At 43.9% G+C, this 15,195-nt stretch overlaps 1 protein-coding gene across 3 annotated transcripts in view; it reads right to left on the bottom strand.

Moving 5' to 3' along the window:
- Window positions 1-4,444: 4,444 nt before the first annotated feature.
- The window catches only part of ZNF185 (zinc finger protein 185 with LIM domain), an 84,498-nt gene continuing 73,747 nt past the window's right edge, over window positions 4,445-15,195 (bottom strand). For all 3 annotated transcript variants that reach the window (XM_066248798.1, XM_066248800.1, XM_066248799.1), the window contains 4 exons: window positions 13,412-13,483; window positions 11,775-11,877; window positions 7,919-8,017; window positions 4,445-6,705 (listed from right to left, as the gene is read on the bottom strand). In XM_066248798.1, coding sequence (XP_066104895.1) covers window positions 7,919-8,017; window positions 11,775-11,877; window positions 13,412-13,483 — 274 coding nt within the window. In that variant the 3' untranslated portion in view covers window positions 4,445-6,705. The remainder of the gene's footprint in view (window positions 6,706-7,918; window positions 8,018-11,774; window positions 11,878-13,411; window positions 13,484-15,195) is intronic.

The raw sequence follows: 15,195 nt of genomic DNA, 5'->3' as shown, positions 1-15,195 counted from the left end.
GGGTGACTCCAGAGCTTGCAGTTACTTCACTAGGCTTTGAGTACCAAGGTTCTGAAGCCCATAATTACTTTTCAGGACCAGAAACTGTGGGCCATTGGTGACAAAATAGGTTTGTTTTGCTTTATTAGGGATACAAAAGAACAGACTTTTCTATGTATTAATTAAAATACTTTAAACAAAATTTTATTTATTCTTATTTTTTATTTTTCAATTACAGTTGACACTCAATATTATATTAGTTTATTAGTTTCAGGTGTACAGCATAGTGGCTAAACATTTACATAATTTATTAATGATCCCCCCATAAGTCTAGTACTTACATGGCACCATACATAGTTATTGCAATATTATTGACTATATTCCCTATGCTGTACTTTACATCCCCATGATTGTTTTGTAACTGCCAATTTCTACCTAGAGGGTACTATGCTAAGTGAAATAAGTCAGGCAGAGAAAGATAAATGCAGATATATTACTTATCTGTGGAATCTAAAGAACAAAATAAATGGACAAATAAAACAAAAACAGATTCAGATATAGAGAATAAATTTATGTTTGCCAGATGAGAATGGGTTGTGGGGCTGGGTAAAAAAGTTGAACGGATTAAGAAGTGCATGAGTAAACAAAATTTTAAATGAAAGGTTACTGAGCAAGATATTTGCAGACATCACCTCATTCCCCTTTAACTGCAGATGTTTGCTATGTCTGAGAAGGGGAACACAGACATTAATAAGGCCTTACTTAATAAGAATACAGTATTAAGAGTCTGTTAAATCAATCTATTATCTATGCAAGAAAAGTAAGTTACCTGGTGCTGTCAGAAAGTTGAAGGCCCCAGGTGCACAATTTTTTACCTTAGGGTTCTCATAACATTAGGTCACTGTGGCTCCATGACACCACCACTCAAACACCTGGTATTATAGGTATTATAAGGTATCACAAAGGGTGATGCCATGGAAAGAGGTGTTCTGGCCCTGTGATCCTGAAAAACAGTGAAGGTTAAGAAATACTCCTGAGCCTGACTAGTGATAGTGCAGTGAATCAAGTGCTGACCCTGAACGCTGAGGTTGCCAGCTCAAAACCCCCAGGTCGCTGGCTCTGAGCACGGCTTGTCAATGTGGGGTTGCTGGCTTGAGTGGGGGATTGTCCACATGATCTCAGTGCTCTCCAGCTTGAGCCCAAAGGTTGCTGGCTTAAGTAAGGGAGCACTGGCTCAGCTCTGGTCATGGCACGTACAAGAGACTCAATGTATAACTAAAGTGAAAGCGACTACTAGTTGATGCTTCTCATCCTCTCTCTCCCTTCCTGTCCCTTCCTCTCTCTCTCAAAATAAAACATACTAAAAAAAAATACTCCTGAAAACATATGAAATTATATTAATTTCAGGTGTACAACATGATGACTCCATAATTCTATATATTGCAAAATCATCACAAGTCTAGTTAACATCTATCAGTACTCATAGTTGTAATTTTTGTTCTTGTAATTAGAACTTTTATGCAATACAGTATTGATAACTAGTCATCATGCTGTACATGTAGTGTTTCTCAATAACACATGATCTTATTTAACCAAGTGTACAAACCTCCTGACAACTTTGATATTTTACCTTCCTAAACTCAGATTCTAAGTGATATATTCTTGATCTCAGACTTCTTTGAGGGACTCTGGAAAATCGCAAAGGATCTTTTACCTTGTAAAAACAGAAGTGTTAGGAATAATTAGCTTTATTTGATATATTCAGTTGGGAAGGTTAGGCATCAGAAGAGATGCCTAACCTTCCCTTGGTTAAATTTATGTGGGCAAAATGTTATTAATATAAATATTTTAGAAATTGTGTGAAGTTAGTTCCTTTCCTAGAGATTTGTCAATGCCCTCACTGTCCACACTATGTCCTGGTTCTGCTTTGCCTGATACTGAACAAACAGTATAATGTTATAAGTCATAATTCTAGTTGTCTTTTAAAGTGTTGCATGCAAAAGAAACAACTAAATTTCTTTGCCAATTGCATGACTTTTATAAGTCTTGTGTCATGCATGGATAGTTTTACAATTTAAACTGAGGCTTCCCTGAAAGCACTTGTAATCAGCTACAGGCTAGAATACTTCATCTTCAAGCAAAAGAGACTGTCTCAGACTTTATGGGAAGGACTATGCCAGGTACTCTAGGGGCACAGCCTTCTGATAGCATTGCTTAAGTAGTTTTGAGATCCTATAACTGGAGTGAGTCAGAATTTCTAGTACTCTAGTGTAGAAGCTGATGGAATCATGAGAATGCTAACCCAAGACTGAGCAGAACTATAATTACATAGGACTCAATGAATTCAGGAAGGATGAGGATGGGTTTTGTTTGGAATACTGCTGTTGTTTCATGTCCTATTTTCTGTACATAAGGAACTTCTTTCTCATTTCTCTTAAGCTATCAATAACTGTTAACAATTTAGTAGACCAGGGGCCCCCAAACTTTTTACACAGGGGGCCAGTTCACTGTCCCTCAGACCGTTGGAGGGCCAGACTATAAAAAAAACTATGAACAAATCCCTATGCACACTGCACATATTTTAAAGTAACAAAACAAAATGGGAACAAATACAATATTTAAAATAAAGAACAAGTAAATTTAAATCAACAAACTGACCAGTATTTCAATGAGAACTATGCTCCTCTCACTGACCACCAATGAAAGAGGTGCCCCTTCCGGAAGTGCGGCAGGGGGGGGGGCGGATAAATGGCCTCAGGGGGCCGCATGCGGCCCGCAGGCCGTAGTTTGGGGACCCCTGTAGTAGACTATGCTTTTATAAACAAATAAAACACTTATCTTTTTCTCACTGCCTAATCCTTCCAGAATTTGTCATTTCTTCTTGAGCATTTTTATTTTCATGGCTATACAATTATTTGCCTAGGTTCACTAAGAGCCTGTCTTCCTTCTTAACAGGATGTAATTGGAAACATTGGTAATATAACCAAGGCTCTGACTGGAATGTTATATTTGAGAAAGATGCTCATAGGATCAAATATGACCTGACAATTTAAAGTAACTAACACTATTGTACTTTTTTTAAGGTTTTAGGTTTTATTAGGGGGGGCATACTTTCATCAAGTCCTGGAAATATCTGCTTAGGAGCTACAGCTGTAGTCCTTGTCTTTAGAAGTAGTAAAACCTCTTCTTCCTTTCCCAGTTGTAGCCTAAGTAGTGGCTGAGGTTGGGGTGAGAAAGTAGCCACAGGGACACCAGTTCAATAGGTATTGAACACTGGGTTCCAAGGTCCCTGCTCAGTAGGGGAGGGATTTCTCTGTCATGTCTTGTCTTTAGACTGACTTTTTGATCTCCCTTTTTTGTCCTTGGGCTAGATCAAGATATAGATGAAATGCAAACTGTATTTTTGGATATAAAAATCAGAAGCATGGATCATTTGATAGGCAGAATGATGAACCAACAGGATTCTGAGAGCCTGGGGCACTGGCCTTAATGAGCAAGATGAAACCGTCTTCCCATTTATACACACCTAGAAGAACAGGTTCAGATGTGTGTGGGAATGCACCTATAAGGAGGGTGCACTTTCAGAATCATTGTCAAAGAGGAGGTGATGGGACCAGGGTTGTTTAAATGGGAGAAGAGTTAACAGAGAACCTAATAAGCATCTTCTTCTATTTTAGGGACTGGCATACAAGAGTGATTATAGATTATCAGTGGGTGATAAACAGAACTCAACTAAAGAATGAATTTTCTAAAACTGAGCCTATCCAGAGACAGAATGGGCTTAAAAAGGACTCTACTTCTGGTCACTGCAAGTGTGAAATAATTACTAGGTGTCCCCCTGACCAGTGATGGTGCAGTGGATAGGGCATTGACCTGTGATGCTAAGGTCCCTGGCTTGAAACCCTAAGGTCATCTGCCTGAGCGCAGGCTTGCCCGCTGGCGCACAGGGCCTCTGGTTTGTGTGGGATCACTGACATGATCCCAAGATTGCTGACTTGAGCTCAAAGGTCACTGGCTTGAAGCCCAAGGTCACTGGCTCAGCTTAAGCTCGCCAGTCAAGGCACATATGAGAAAGCAATCAATCAACAACTAAAGTGAAGCAACTATGAGTTGATGCTTCCCATCTCTCTCCTCCCCTCTTCCTTTCCTGTCTCTCTCAAATCAATAAAAAAAAAAAAAAAGAAAGAAAAGAACTAGGTGGCCATTTGTCTGTAATGGTAAGGAAGAGGAGGATGAATCTAAAAGAATAAAATATTCTTCATTAAGACCTGAAAAGTCTAGAATTCCCACTTTTGTGTATGCTTAAGTTTCTAGATCTTGCTATTTTATTTTAGATTTGATACTTTTAAAAGTATTTACTAGCTTTTGTAAGGAGAATGGCTTCAGGTAATAAAAGAAAATAAATCACACAGCCAAATATAGCAAGTTATTACACTTAAAAAAGGAAACCTTAATATTGACAATGTTAATACCTTAACATTTATTATAATTGTGTACATTAATGTGGGTTAAGCAATTATGATTCAAAACATTAGGCAACTAAAAAGAAGCAAAAGTGTAATGCAACTACCCCTATTCCTTGAGTCTGCAGAATTCCACACCTTTTTAGAATTGAAAGAAGGGGCTTTTTGTTTTGGATTGAATAAAAATGGATCTTGCAAGCTTTCTGTCAATATCTTGCATGTCGGTTCTAAAACTCCCTTAAAGGCACAGTATATATTGAATGTGGGGAAGCCAGCTTATCTTGGACCTTTTTAACCTGTACTCCATCAGCTTGGCTTGTAACAAGACTCAGGGATGGTCCCTTCCACACAAAGAAGTGACCTTTCTTTTCTTTCCTTTTCACTCATTCACTCAGCACCTATGGGTCAATACCTACCAAGTGCCAAGTCCCATGCTGCAGGTTAGACTTTAGAAAGATCAGCTTATATTTAGTATCAGTAATTGTACCATTTATTCCCTCCAGAAAAAATATGATGCACATTTATGCAAATAAATGGAATGTTCCACTTGATCATTTGGCAGGAAGAACAAGTCCACCAGCCAATGTGCATAGGGCTCAGAAACTGGAAAGAGATGGAGAGATATTTTCTAACTAAATACAGAGAACAGGCCCTCATTTTTCATTAGAAACTCAGGCTGTTCCTCCTCTCGAGGAGCTTACAGAATAATGCTGGTCCCAAAGGCAGAGGAATACAGTAGAACCTGAGCAGAGCATCACTGACTGCTTAGATGACCCTGCGTCTGTCCAGCCAGCCTGCAGGTTCCCACTTGACTGGGACAGAGTCTGGACTAGGAAATAGGAGGTCACTAGAAGGCCCTTTGCTCAGATTGGCTAGCCAATGGAGCTTTCTGTAGGCTGACAAAATCCTTTTTGAGAAGGTCTCCAAGTCAAATCTCTTCCCAGTTGAAGGCATCTTAGTTCAAATGTGTTTTTCATAGGAAGAGGATGAAAGGGGAGGGGAGCAGGTTGGCCCCTGTGGTACTTCATGGAGAGACCCAGGACACCCAGAAGAAGAATGCAATTTCACACCTCCCCTTCTTTCTTAGAGTTTGCCTCAGGGCAGGCCTGACGAGGCTGTGTTACCTAGTAGGATTAGGTAACCTCTGCACAGTGCCTGGCACATACTTAGCACTAAATCAGTGCTAGGTGTTGTGGTTACTATTACTGGAGAGAGACAGCAATGGTTCTGCAATACACAATGACCACTTTCTGAGCCTCAATATCCTTCCTTATCTGCAAACTGGGGACAAGAAGACCATCTGTACAGAATTTGGATGGGGATTAATGCTATCTCTTTGTGATAATGTCTGCCATATAGTAAGGACTCAAGAAATGTTAGTTGCTTTTCTCCCTTCTTAATCCTGCTGAAGTTGTTACATTCTGAAACCTACTTTAGAAGACTTCTGTGTAAAGCTTAGGGATTGGGAATTGCAGACAAAGGTATTAATCAGCTATCAAGATTCAGACACAGATATTCCTTGGTCAGAAGCCTCCTAAGAATCACATCCTATAGAATTTAAACCAAATTGTATAAACTTTCTAATATATGCTCATATGCCTGCAGGAAAAAAATAATCTCAACTATATAGTGAAAGGTAGGTAGGAGGAGGTAATTAAAATTTGTTATATAACTCAATTAAAAGGAACTAACTAATTTTAAAAGTATATGGAAAGTTTAAAAATGTATATATGGCAAATAGACATTGGCCTATGCCAATCCCTAGCATTCAATGTCTGCGATTTACCCACTAGGGATTGTCAACAGTCTTCAACCTGGCCCCTCAGAAACTTCAGGGGTCTCCTTGTATTCTAACGTCCCAAAGGTATACTCACAGTTACAAACAAAAATGTGATTCTCTCTCTATCCCAAGTCAGTACACGCTGAACCCAATGCTCCTGCCTATGCCTATCGTACAAGGCCATCTAAACTCATCAGGAAGCCAACATGCCTTAGGGAAGCAAAGATGGAATTCTTGTTTAATCTTCTTTGCTTGAGCCTAAAATAAACTCATGAATATGAAGTGCTTTCTGAGCTAGAAAAAGTACACATACAATAATGATCATAGCATCATCAACATATGCTACTGGATGTAAGGAAGTTCATCTTGAGAAGGGCAAAAGCACGAAGAAATCAAATGGTGAGGGAAGAGGAGCCAGCAACTTGGGACAACTGGGGATGGCCAAACTTGTCCAAGAGTCATCAACTTCTTCTGTGGGGGGAGCTAAAAGAAAATAGAAGTAGCTATGATTTAGAAATACACATCCAATCTAATAACCAGTCACAGGCTCTTCGGGTAGGTGACTGCTCCAGGTATCAGGAGTTAACAGGTCAATTTGCCTTCTAGAGAGAAAGCAAAACAGGCTTGTAGCTGGTGGAATGCCTGGCTGCAACCCATTTCCATTGCTTTCCAGGGAAATATTGTGCCCTGTGCTTCTAGCTGAAGAGGTGCTAAAGAGAAGGTGCTTCCAGTATCTGGAAAGGCAGTGTCCTATGGACCCTGGGTTTCATGCAGCTCAAACACTGGGGTTGATTCTGTTGGCTTTTGGCATGCAAGCCTGTCTGTGGGCAGTGCTGGCAATGTGGCCCAGAGGCTGCCCAAGCAGCCTTTCCTGGTCAGGCCAGCCCAGGACAGCACCGCACCCTCCCACACAGGCCTATGTAGCCTGGCTTTTCCCTGCTGTGCCCCACTCTCTCCCCAGCTGTATCTTGTTTTACTGAACACCTTGACTGTCTAGTTCCAATCTTTTTTTAAAATTTATTTTTTACTTATTTATTTTAAAGAGGGAGGTAAGAAAGGGGGGGGAGAGAGAAAGAGAAGAAGAGAGAAAGAAGTGGAACAGGAAGCATCAATTCCCATATGTGCCTTGAACGGGCAAGCCAGAGGTTTTGAACTGGCGGCCTCAGCATTCCAGGTCGACGCTTATCCACTGCGCCACCACAGGTCAGGCTGTCGAGTTCCAATCTTATGCTATACAAGCAATGGTGAAGGTGGTCTAAGGGCCTATAGCTGATAGCTCTGAACCTGAATCTGAAGTCCGAGGCTGAGATCCTGATTCTGCCAACCTCCACTGAGGTATTTTCCCAGGCCCCTTTTCTTTCTAGGTCTTTATTTCCTTGTCCCCCAACAAAGCTAGCAACATGGGCCTGGTTGGTCTTCTAGGACAGCTGGAGGGCTTAACTGAGGTGCTGCATGAAATGTGTTTCTTGAGAGGAAGAAACTACAATCCCTGCAAATTGGAAGTGTTCCTGGGGAGGGTTTTTCCACTGAAGACTTCAATATATCATAGAGCACAGGGACAGAGTACTCAGGGCCCCCTGAACATGAAGGGTAAGAGAGACAGCAGTGTCCTGAGCTGAGACTCAGAGGGAGACCAGGGCACATTTCTTCCCTCTAATAATCCTGGCTGCTTGGCCTTTGGGGTGCCAGCACTCACCTAGAAGAGCTTCTCATAGCATTTTCCACAGTGGATGGTGTCACAGTGAATGAAGATCTGATCCAGGAGCTCACCCATCGGTTTACTGCAAATCCCACACTGAAAGAGAAAGCAAGCTAGAGGTCAATACACCAGTGAAGCAACATAAACTAGTGGGGTGAGGACAGAACACCTGACCAGCTAGGTAGGCACACGCTGTGAAGAAGGCACACCCTGGACTTTGAAGCAGACAATTAAAAAATGGCAGAAACAGATACAAAACCCAAAGTAGAAATGCAAAACAAAAGAAAACCCCACAGGCCCTGGCCGGTTGGCTCAGCGGTAGAGCGTCGGCCTGGCGTGCGGGGAACCCGGGTTTGATTCCCAGCCAGGGCACATAGGAGAGGCGCCCATTTGCTTCTCCACCCCTCCCCCCTCCTTCCTCTCTGTCTCTCTCTTCCCCTCCTGCAGCCAAGGCTCCACTGGACCAAAGATGGCCCGGGCACTGGGGATGGCTACTTGGCCTCTGCCCTAGGCGCTAGAGTGGCTCTGGTCGTGGCAGAACAACGCCCTGGAGGGGCAGAGCATCGCCCCCTGGTGGGCAGAGCGTCGCCCCTGGTGGGCGTGCTGGGTGGATCCCGGTTGGGCGCATGCGGGAGTCTGTCTGGCTGTCTCTCCCCGTTTACAGCTTTAAAAAAAAAAAAAAAAGAAAAGAAAACCCCACATAAACTAACAGGCAGGTTTCAGAATTGGGCCTGGGTTTGAGCCCTAAGTCCACTAAGCAAGTGGGGTTTTGTTGTAACATTGATGAGATGCCATAGGAACTTAACTCTTGTTTATATTAATTAGCCTGTGGTAAAATTGGTTTTGTTATACATTAAAACTGGTTTAAACATATAATGTTATATGCTTAAAGTCACAAACCTATTGATGATGTTAAGTGGGGACTATTGTACTATGTTTCTGTCATTTCTGTTACTGTGGACCAGGACTTGAACCTCAATTTAGCCAGCTTACGGTGCTGATTGTACAGGGGTTCACCTCTAGGAATACAGAAAGAAGAAATCAATCTGGGTTCGCAATGTGCTTCAACGGGGACCCTGAGGAGTTGTTATGATGCTGTGGCCAGGAGTGTCTTCTCTTTTTTTTCTAAATGCAATAATACCAGTGGGTATTTTAAAATGTTCTACCAACCTAATAAAGATAAGAAACAACTACAATTAAGAGCATTGCCAGACTAGCTTATATAAATGAGCTTGAGCAATGGAGTGACCTTTACTGTGAGGTAGTACAGTGCAGGTGGGATGTCAGCTCTGACGTTGGAACCAGGATTGTGACTCTTGGTTCTGAGCAGCTCTGGGATCCCAGAAACGTGATTCCCTTTCCACCTCTGTACTCATGGTCCATGGGGCAGCTCTCAGGCACCTGGCCCACCTTCTAAGAATCCCCCCAAATATCAGGCCTCACTATTTTGTCAGAACTCCTACTCCCCCAGCTTTTATGTGAACCTCCATCAGACAAGTTTAAACTTCCTCCCTCTCCATATCTCCTCTTCCCTTGCCTGTGGACCTCTTGCTTTTCTACTCCTATTCCCTCTGTGCTACGGGCCAGACAGCTGTTGCCTTTGCTCATGCTCAGCCACCCAGAAAATACCGTTGGGTTGAGTGCCCCTTCCCCTCAGACTTCCGAACCGTCTCAGTCACAAAACCTCCGAGGGGACTCCCCTCCTCTCTGATTGCAACCTTCCCCCAACACTTAGCGCTGTGAGACCAAAGGGGTAAAGAGCTGCTTATGTCTCAGGTTCCTGGACTCCATTTAACATGAGTGCACCAGAATTAAGTATGTAACTAAAATGTGACAAACTCTTCTAGGACTCTTCACATAAGTCCAAGAATCAGGAAACAAAATGCTCTTTGTCAAACCACATGTTTTTTAAATGCATTTACTGACTTTAGAGAAAGAGAGTAAGGGGGAGGGAGAAAGAAAGAGAGAGAGAAAGAGAGATGTGTTGTTCCCCTTATTTATGCATTCATTGGTTGATTCTTGTTTGTGCCCTGACCGGGAATCAAACTCACAACCTTGGCGTATCAGAATAGTGCTCTATCCAACTGAGGTCAGAGCTCACATGTAACAGTCATGTTGAAAAGTATAATCGGCCCTGGCTGGTTGGCTCAGCGGTAGAGCGTCGGCCTGGCGTGCGGGGGACTGGCGTGCGGGGGACTCGGGTTCGATTTCCGGCCAGGGCACATAGGAGAAGCGCCCATTTGCTTCTCTACCCCCCCTCCTTCCTCTCTGTCTCTCTCTTTCCCTCCCGCAGCCAAGGCTCCAGTGGAGCAAAGATGGCCCGGGCGCTGGGGATGGCTCCTTGGCCTCTGCCCCAGGCGCTGGAGTGGCTCTGGTTGCGGCAGAGCGACGCCCGGAGGGGCAGAGCGTCGCCCCTGGTGGGCGTGCTGGGTGGATCCCGGTCGGGCGCATGCGGGAGTCTGTCTGACTGTCTCTCCCCGTTTCCAGCTTCAGAAAAATACAAAAAAAAAAATTAAAAAAATTAAAAAAAAGTATAATCCTACTTGGAGTCCAGTCCACAGAACACAGCCCTCCAACTATCCCTCCTACCCCCTTCTTATCGCAAGGATCTACTGCTCTCCAGGCCACACCCCTCTGTCCATGATTTTCGAATCTGGATTATTTTCTCCCTCCATCTCCACTCCTGTCCTGTCTTGAGTAAATCCCAGATCCACACACATGGAGAAGCTCCCCAATACCTTGGTCTTTGTTCTGGCTAAACTCTACGTGGGGTTTCTGGACCAGCAGTGCCTGGGAATTTGTTAGAGAGGCGAATTCTTGGATCCTATCCGGATGTATTGAGTCAGAAAGTGGGCTGGGGCCCAGGACTCTTGTGTCTTAAGCCCTCCGGGGGGGGGGGGTCAAGTGTGAGAACCGCTGCTCTAAACCTTGTCACTATCAATAAGTGCCTGTGTCCCAAATCTGCAAGTCAGATGTCCCACTCCTTGACCCCCAAGTCTTCCAGCTCACTTGGACAGGTCTGTCACCACTGGGACATCCAATACGTGGACTAGCTCATGCCTCACTGTTATTGTTCCCCTCCACATAGTCTCAATCTTGCCAACTTACCTGGAACATTTCTACCAGGTAAATGCAACTCCCCGATTCTCTCTTGCCCCTGAACATGGCTAACAAACAACACATGACCACACTGCCCAGTGTCGGTAGGAATTCATAGGCCTTCACCTCATGTGGGCTCCACCTGGCCTACACTTCCCTCTGGTCCATCCACACTTCTCCTCTCTAAGACAATATTTCATACCTCTCCTTTCTCTTCAAATATCCAATAGTCCTTCAACCCTCACTAACAGATGGCCATGTTTCTTACTGATTGAGAAAACGGAAGCAACAGCTGAAAAAACTCATTTTTCCGGCACCCAACCTGGAACCCTCCTGCATGTGACCAACATACTCAGCCTTTCCTATCGCTGCCATGCGTGAACTGGTACCCATCTTTCTCTCCTACGAAAGGGCACTGTGGTCATCATCAACCTTTCTTTCTCTTGCATCATCAGTGTTTGCTCTCCATTGCATCATTATCAGCACCTACACCCTGCTGGCTGCTTACACCGCCCCCCTACAAAGCCAAGCACAACACATTTCCACGTCCTGTTCTGTCATCAGCTCACCCTAGCCAGGCTTCAGTCTCCAATACTCATTCTCTGTCTTGTACTTGGAAGCTAATTCAGCTCCCAGTTCTGCAAAGCCTCCGAAATGAAGCACATTCATACTGAGATCAAGCCTTCTCCAACTGTCCGAACCCGTAAGACTCCCTCTCAACAATGCTCTCAGCAGCAACACCCTTCTTCCTTACCTTAAAGCAATAGTCATGGCAGCAGATGCCAAGATGTTCGAGTGTAATTTTTGGACAATCTCGGATCTCTCGGTTGCAGTACGTACAGATCCCTCCAGTTTTTCTGTGAGATGAAAACCAAGAACCTGGTGGTCAGGCTTCCATGCAGACTACTGATGTGATACAATCAGACTCTCTGATCTGACATAGCTAGGCCTAGGTTTGCTGCCAGGTTTCTCAGCCTGCCATATTGGCCACATAGCCCTGGGCCACACTGGGCCTCAGTAGACCTTCACATTAAAGTGATCATGTATCTTCGCCTTACTATCATATGTGTAAGCACCCCAATATGATTCTTACTCCAGGCAGCCTGCCTCCCTCTGTCCCTGGGAGACTGCAAGCTGACAGGGTCCCTGCAGTTTAGATTTTGGGGGACAGAGGTCTGGGGGCCTGGCAGTATGCTGACAGGGTCTTTGCTGCCCTTCCCCCTACCTCATTTGCTTGATTAAGTTGCTAAAGGCTAAGCTTTTCCCCACAACCTCTGATTGTTTAAGTTGCTAGAGGCAATTTACACGCCCTTCCTCTCACCCTTTGTTTGTTCAACTGTTGATTTCAGTTATGCACTTGGGAGAATTCCTGTTTATGCCTCAGATGTGTGACTTTGTATCAGAGACTTCCTTATTTGCATAGGGCTCTGCACTATATAATAAAGCAAACCGGGGGTTTTGCTTTGCTCTGATTTGCTATCAGCTCATAGAGACCTCTCAATTCCATACTTCATTTCTCGGAGTTTATTTCTTCATTCTGCATGGTTCTCACTCAGGACCTGTATAATTACTAGCTGCACTGGTACGCGGCATGTCTCTTTCTGCTCCCCTCTGGAATAGGAAGACCCATGTCTTCTCCTACAGGAGACATGTCCTTGTATGCCCTACCTGGCAATCTGTCTTGATGGTATTTCTGTTCATACCTAGGGCCACTGAGCCCTGCCTCTTGGATTACACGCTCTTGGAGCCCTGTGATACTCACTGTGTAGCTTAAGACACATTATTATTTTTTTCCCAGATCTGTGTTCTTCACTGTGACCTGAGTAAACTGCATCTCTAAGATTCTTTGCTCCCCTATTCTAAGAATTGAAAAATGAAACTTATTTATCATTAAAACAATCCTATGACTGCTGTCACCTAGCAGCAACTTTTGAAATTGCCGAATGAGGCTCTGCACCTTCATTCATTTCAAATGAATAGATCTCTCTGGCTCTTTTCTGGCTTCTTGATGATAGCAACCCATTTTTCTTCACTTCCCACCCACCACTCTCTTTTTATAATTTTTTCTTCTAATCAGATTTGCCAGTTCATGCAGTGATCAATTAGGTTCTAATCCCAAGGGCCTATCCTGCTGATATGAGTCACTGGGGCTTTCAGACACCACCATCTCCTTTCTCAGTAGCCCTTTGTGTTCACTCTCTAATTTTAGCTGGGTTCGAGGCTTCAGCTGACACAGATGTGACATCCCAATAACGGATACACATTGGTGTGACAGATCTGAAAGTGAATCAGAAGCAGCACATCAGCACACAAAAGCAAATAGACTTAGTGTGGCAATCTCTCTTAGCTGTTTCTCCTCGGTACACCTGTGAGCTCCCTGGTATGACCTACCTTTCAGAGTATGGTGTGCTGTCATATGGGGGTTTCTTCTCCATGTTGAAGGAGTTATCAGTGCTGCTGGTTCTGCAAGTGGTGTGATGGGGGAACAGGAAGGCAGAAAATGAGAGCCAGGTCACTTGCAGTCATGAGTGGAAATGCTTTTTTCATTAACACTGTGGCCACAACTGAGACTTGATTTTGCATGGCTAGCCATCATCTTGTTGTAAGGTACTAAAAAGCTGAAAATTTATATTGATATTCTGGGAGGAAAAATCAGGCTTTCCTGTCCCCTCCCTCCTTTGGGGAGGGGAGGAAGAAGAATGTAGAAGTTTCTGGCTTGCGAGAACAATAGGTCATTCAGTTTTATATCTAAAATAAAAGTTAACCTAGAAACTGCTTCTCTTTCAATAGGAGGCAGAATTTACATACCATCTTGCATTGATTGTAGTTCCTCCCCCTCCCTGGAATCTTGAGGGTAAAATACTTCTAGGCTAGTGAGGGAAGATGAACCCTGAAAGATTTGTAAATATCTTTGACTGTGTTACCTTTAGTCTTAATGTTTCTGTGTATCCCCTAAACAAATGTTGCCAGCCTATACCATGATGTCATGCTCTCCCCCGCCCGTGTGTGAGCAAGGTTATATAAACAGCCCCTGAACTATTTTTGGGACTGCATGATTTGGGCTTGCAGATGCCCCGTGTTAGCCATATGCAGCCAGCATATTTAATAACTTTCCTCCTCTAATAAAACTCTTCAAAATTCATCTGGACTGGGTATCTGTTGGGCAGATAAAATATATTATGCTCACTTTGTTAAAGATGGCACTGCCCACATGGAAGCCCGTCGCCCAGATGATATTAATGTGTGTTGGGGGTAGGCTGTGGGCAGGCAGGATCCTTGTAACCTGGGGCTTGGTTTTAGGACTAAGCCTTTCCCACTCTTTTTGATGTGGGGTGGTACAATCCCATCATGTCTCTGATAAGTGACTTTGTATTAGAGAGTTCCCTATTTTGTATATTGGATTAAAGGTTTTGATTTCTACACTATAAAATGGGGGCAGAACGGGAGCTTGCCTTCTTGGTTCCTGAGATTAGCATTAGAGAGGGGAGCAGAGAAAGGCAACATGGAGGAGGCCTGGAAAAGCAGCCAGGATGGTGGTGTGTTGAGTGAGAAGCCAGTTAGTGCAGAGTTTGTGCAGGGAGAAGGAAAGAGATGGGGAACAGAGGTGAATAAGTCTGGTGAGCTAGAAACCTTTGATTCTAGGAAAGTCGGATAAGTCAGTAGCTTTGTGAACACTGAATGAGTGGGTTTTGGAGCCCAGTGTGTGTTTTTACTTGCCCGCCGGGTGCAAGCTAGGATTATAGATGATGGCCCATCAGTTTTTGGCTCAGTTGTTTCTTTACCGGCTGTCCGAATCCAATACGAACCTGCATGGGCCAGGCGGCTACGATAGTGGCCCTGGCTACTGGCTTTACAGTATCTCTACGTGAACTTGGTGAAATGAGGTACAGTGCCTTTCAGAATCTGGGGTGTGGTACTTTATAACAATCTGTTATGCTAAATGGCAGGGGAAGCTTTAAATTTGGTGCCAAGGAGGCATAATTGTCTTGGAGAAGAGCCCTTGCACAGGGGGCAGAAAGGATCTGCCACAGTAAAGCCTAGCTAGGATTTTCTTTTTGTTTTTTCGTGACAGAGACAGAGACAGAGAGAGGGACAGATAGGGACAGACAGACAGAAAGGGAGAGAGATGGGAAGCATCCATTCTTCATTGCGGCACCTTAGTTGTTCATTGATTG

This window comes from Saccopteryx bilineata, chromosome X, assembly GCF_036850765.1.
Source record: "Saccopteryx bilineata isolate mSacBil1 chromosome X, mSacBil1_pri_phased_curated, whole genome shotgun sequence".
NCBI classification, from domain to species: Eukaryota; Metazoa; Chordata; class Mammalia; order Chiroptera; family Emballonuridae; genus Saccopteryx; species Saccopteryx bilineata.
The sequence above is the reverse complement of the archived record's forward strand: the minus strand, read 5'-3'. Positions and strand labels throughout refer to the sequence as shown.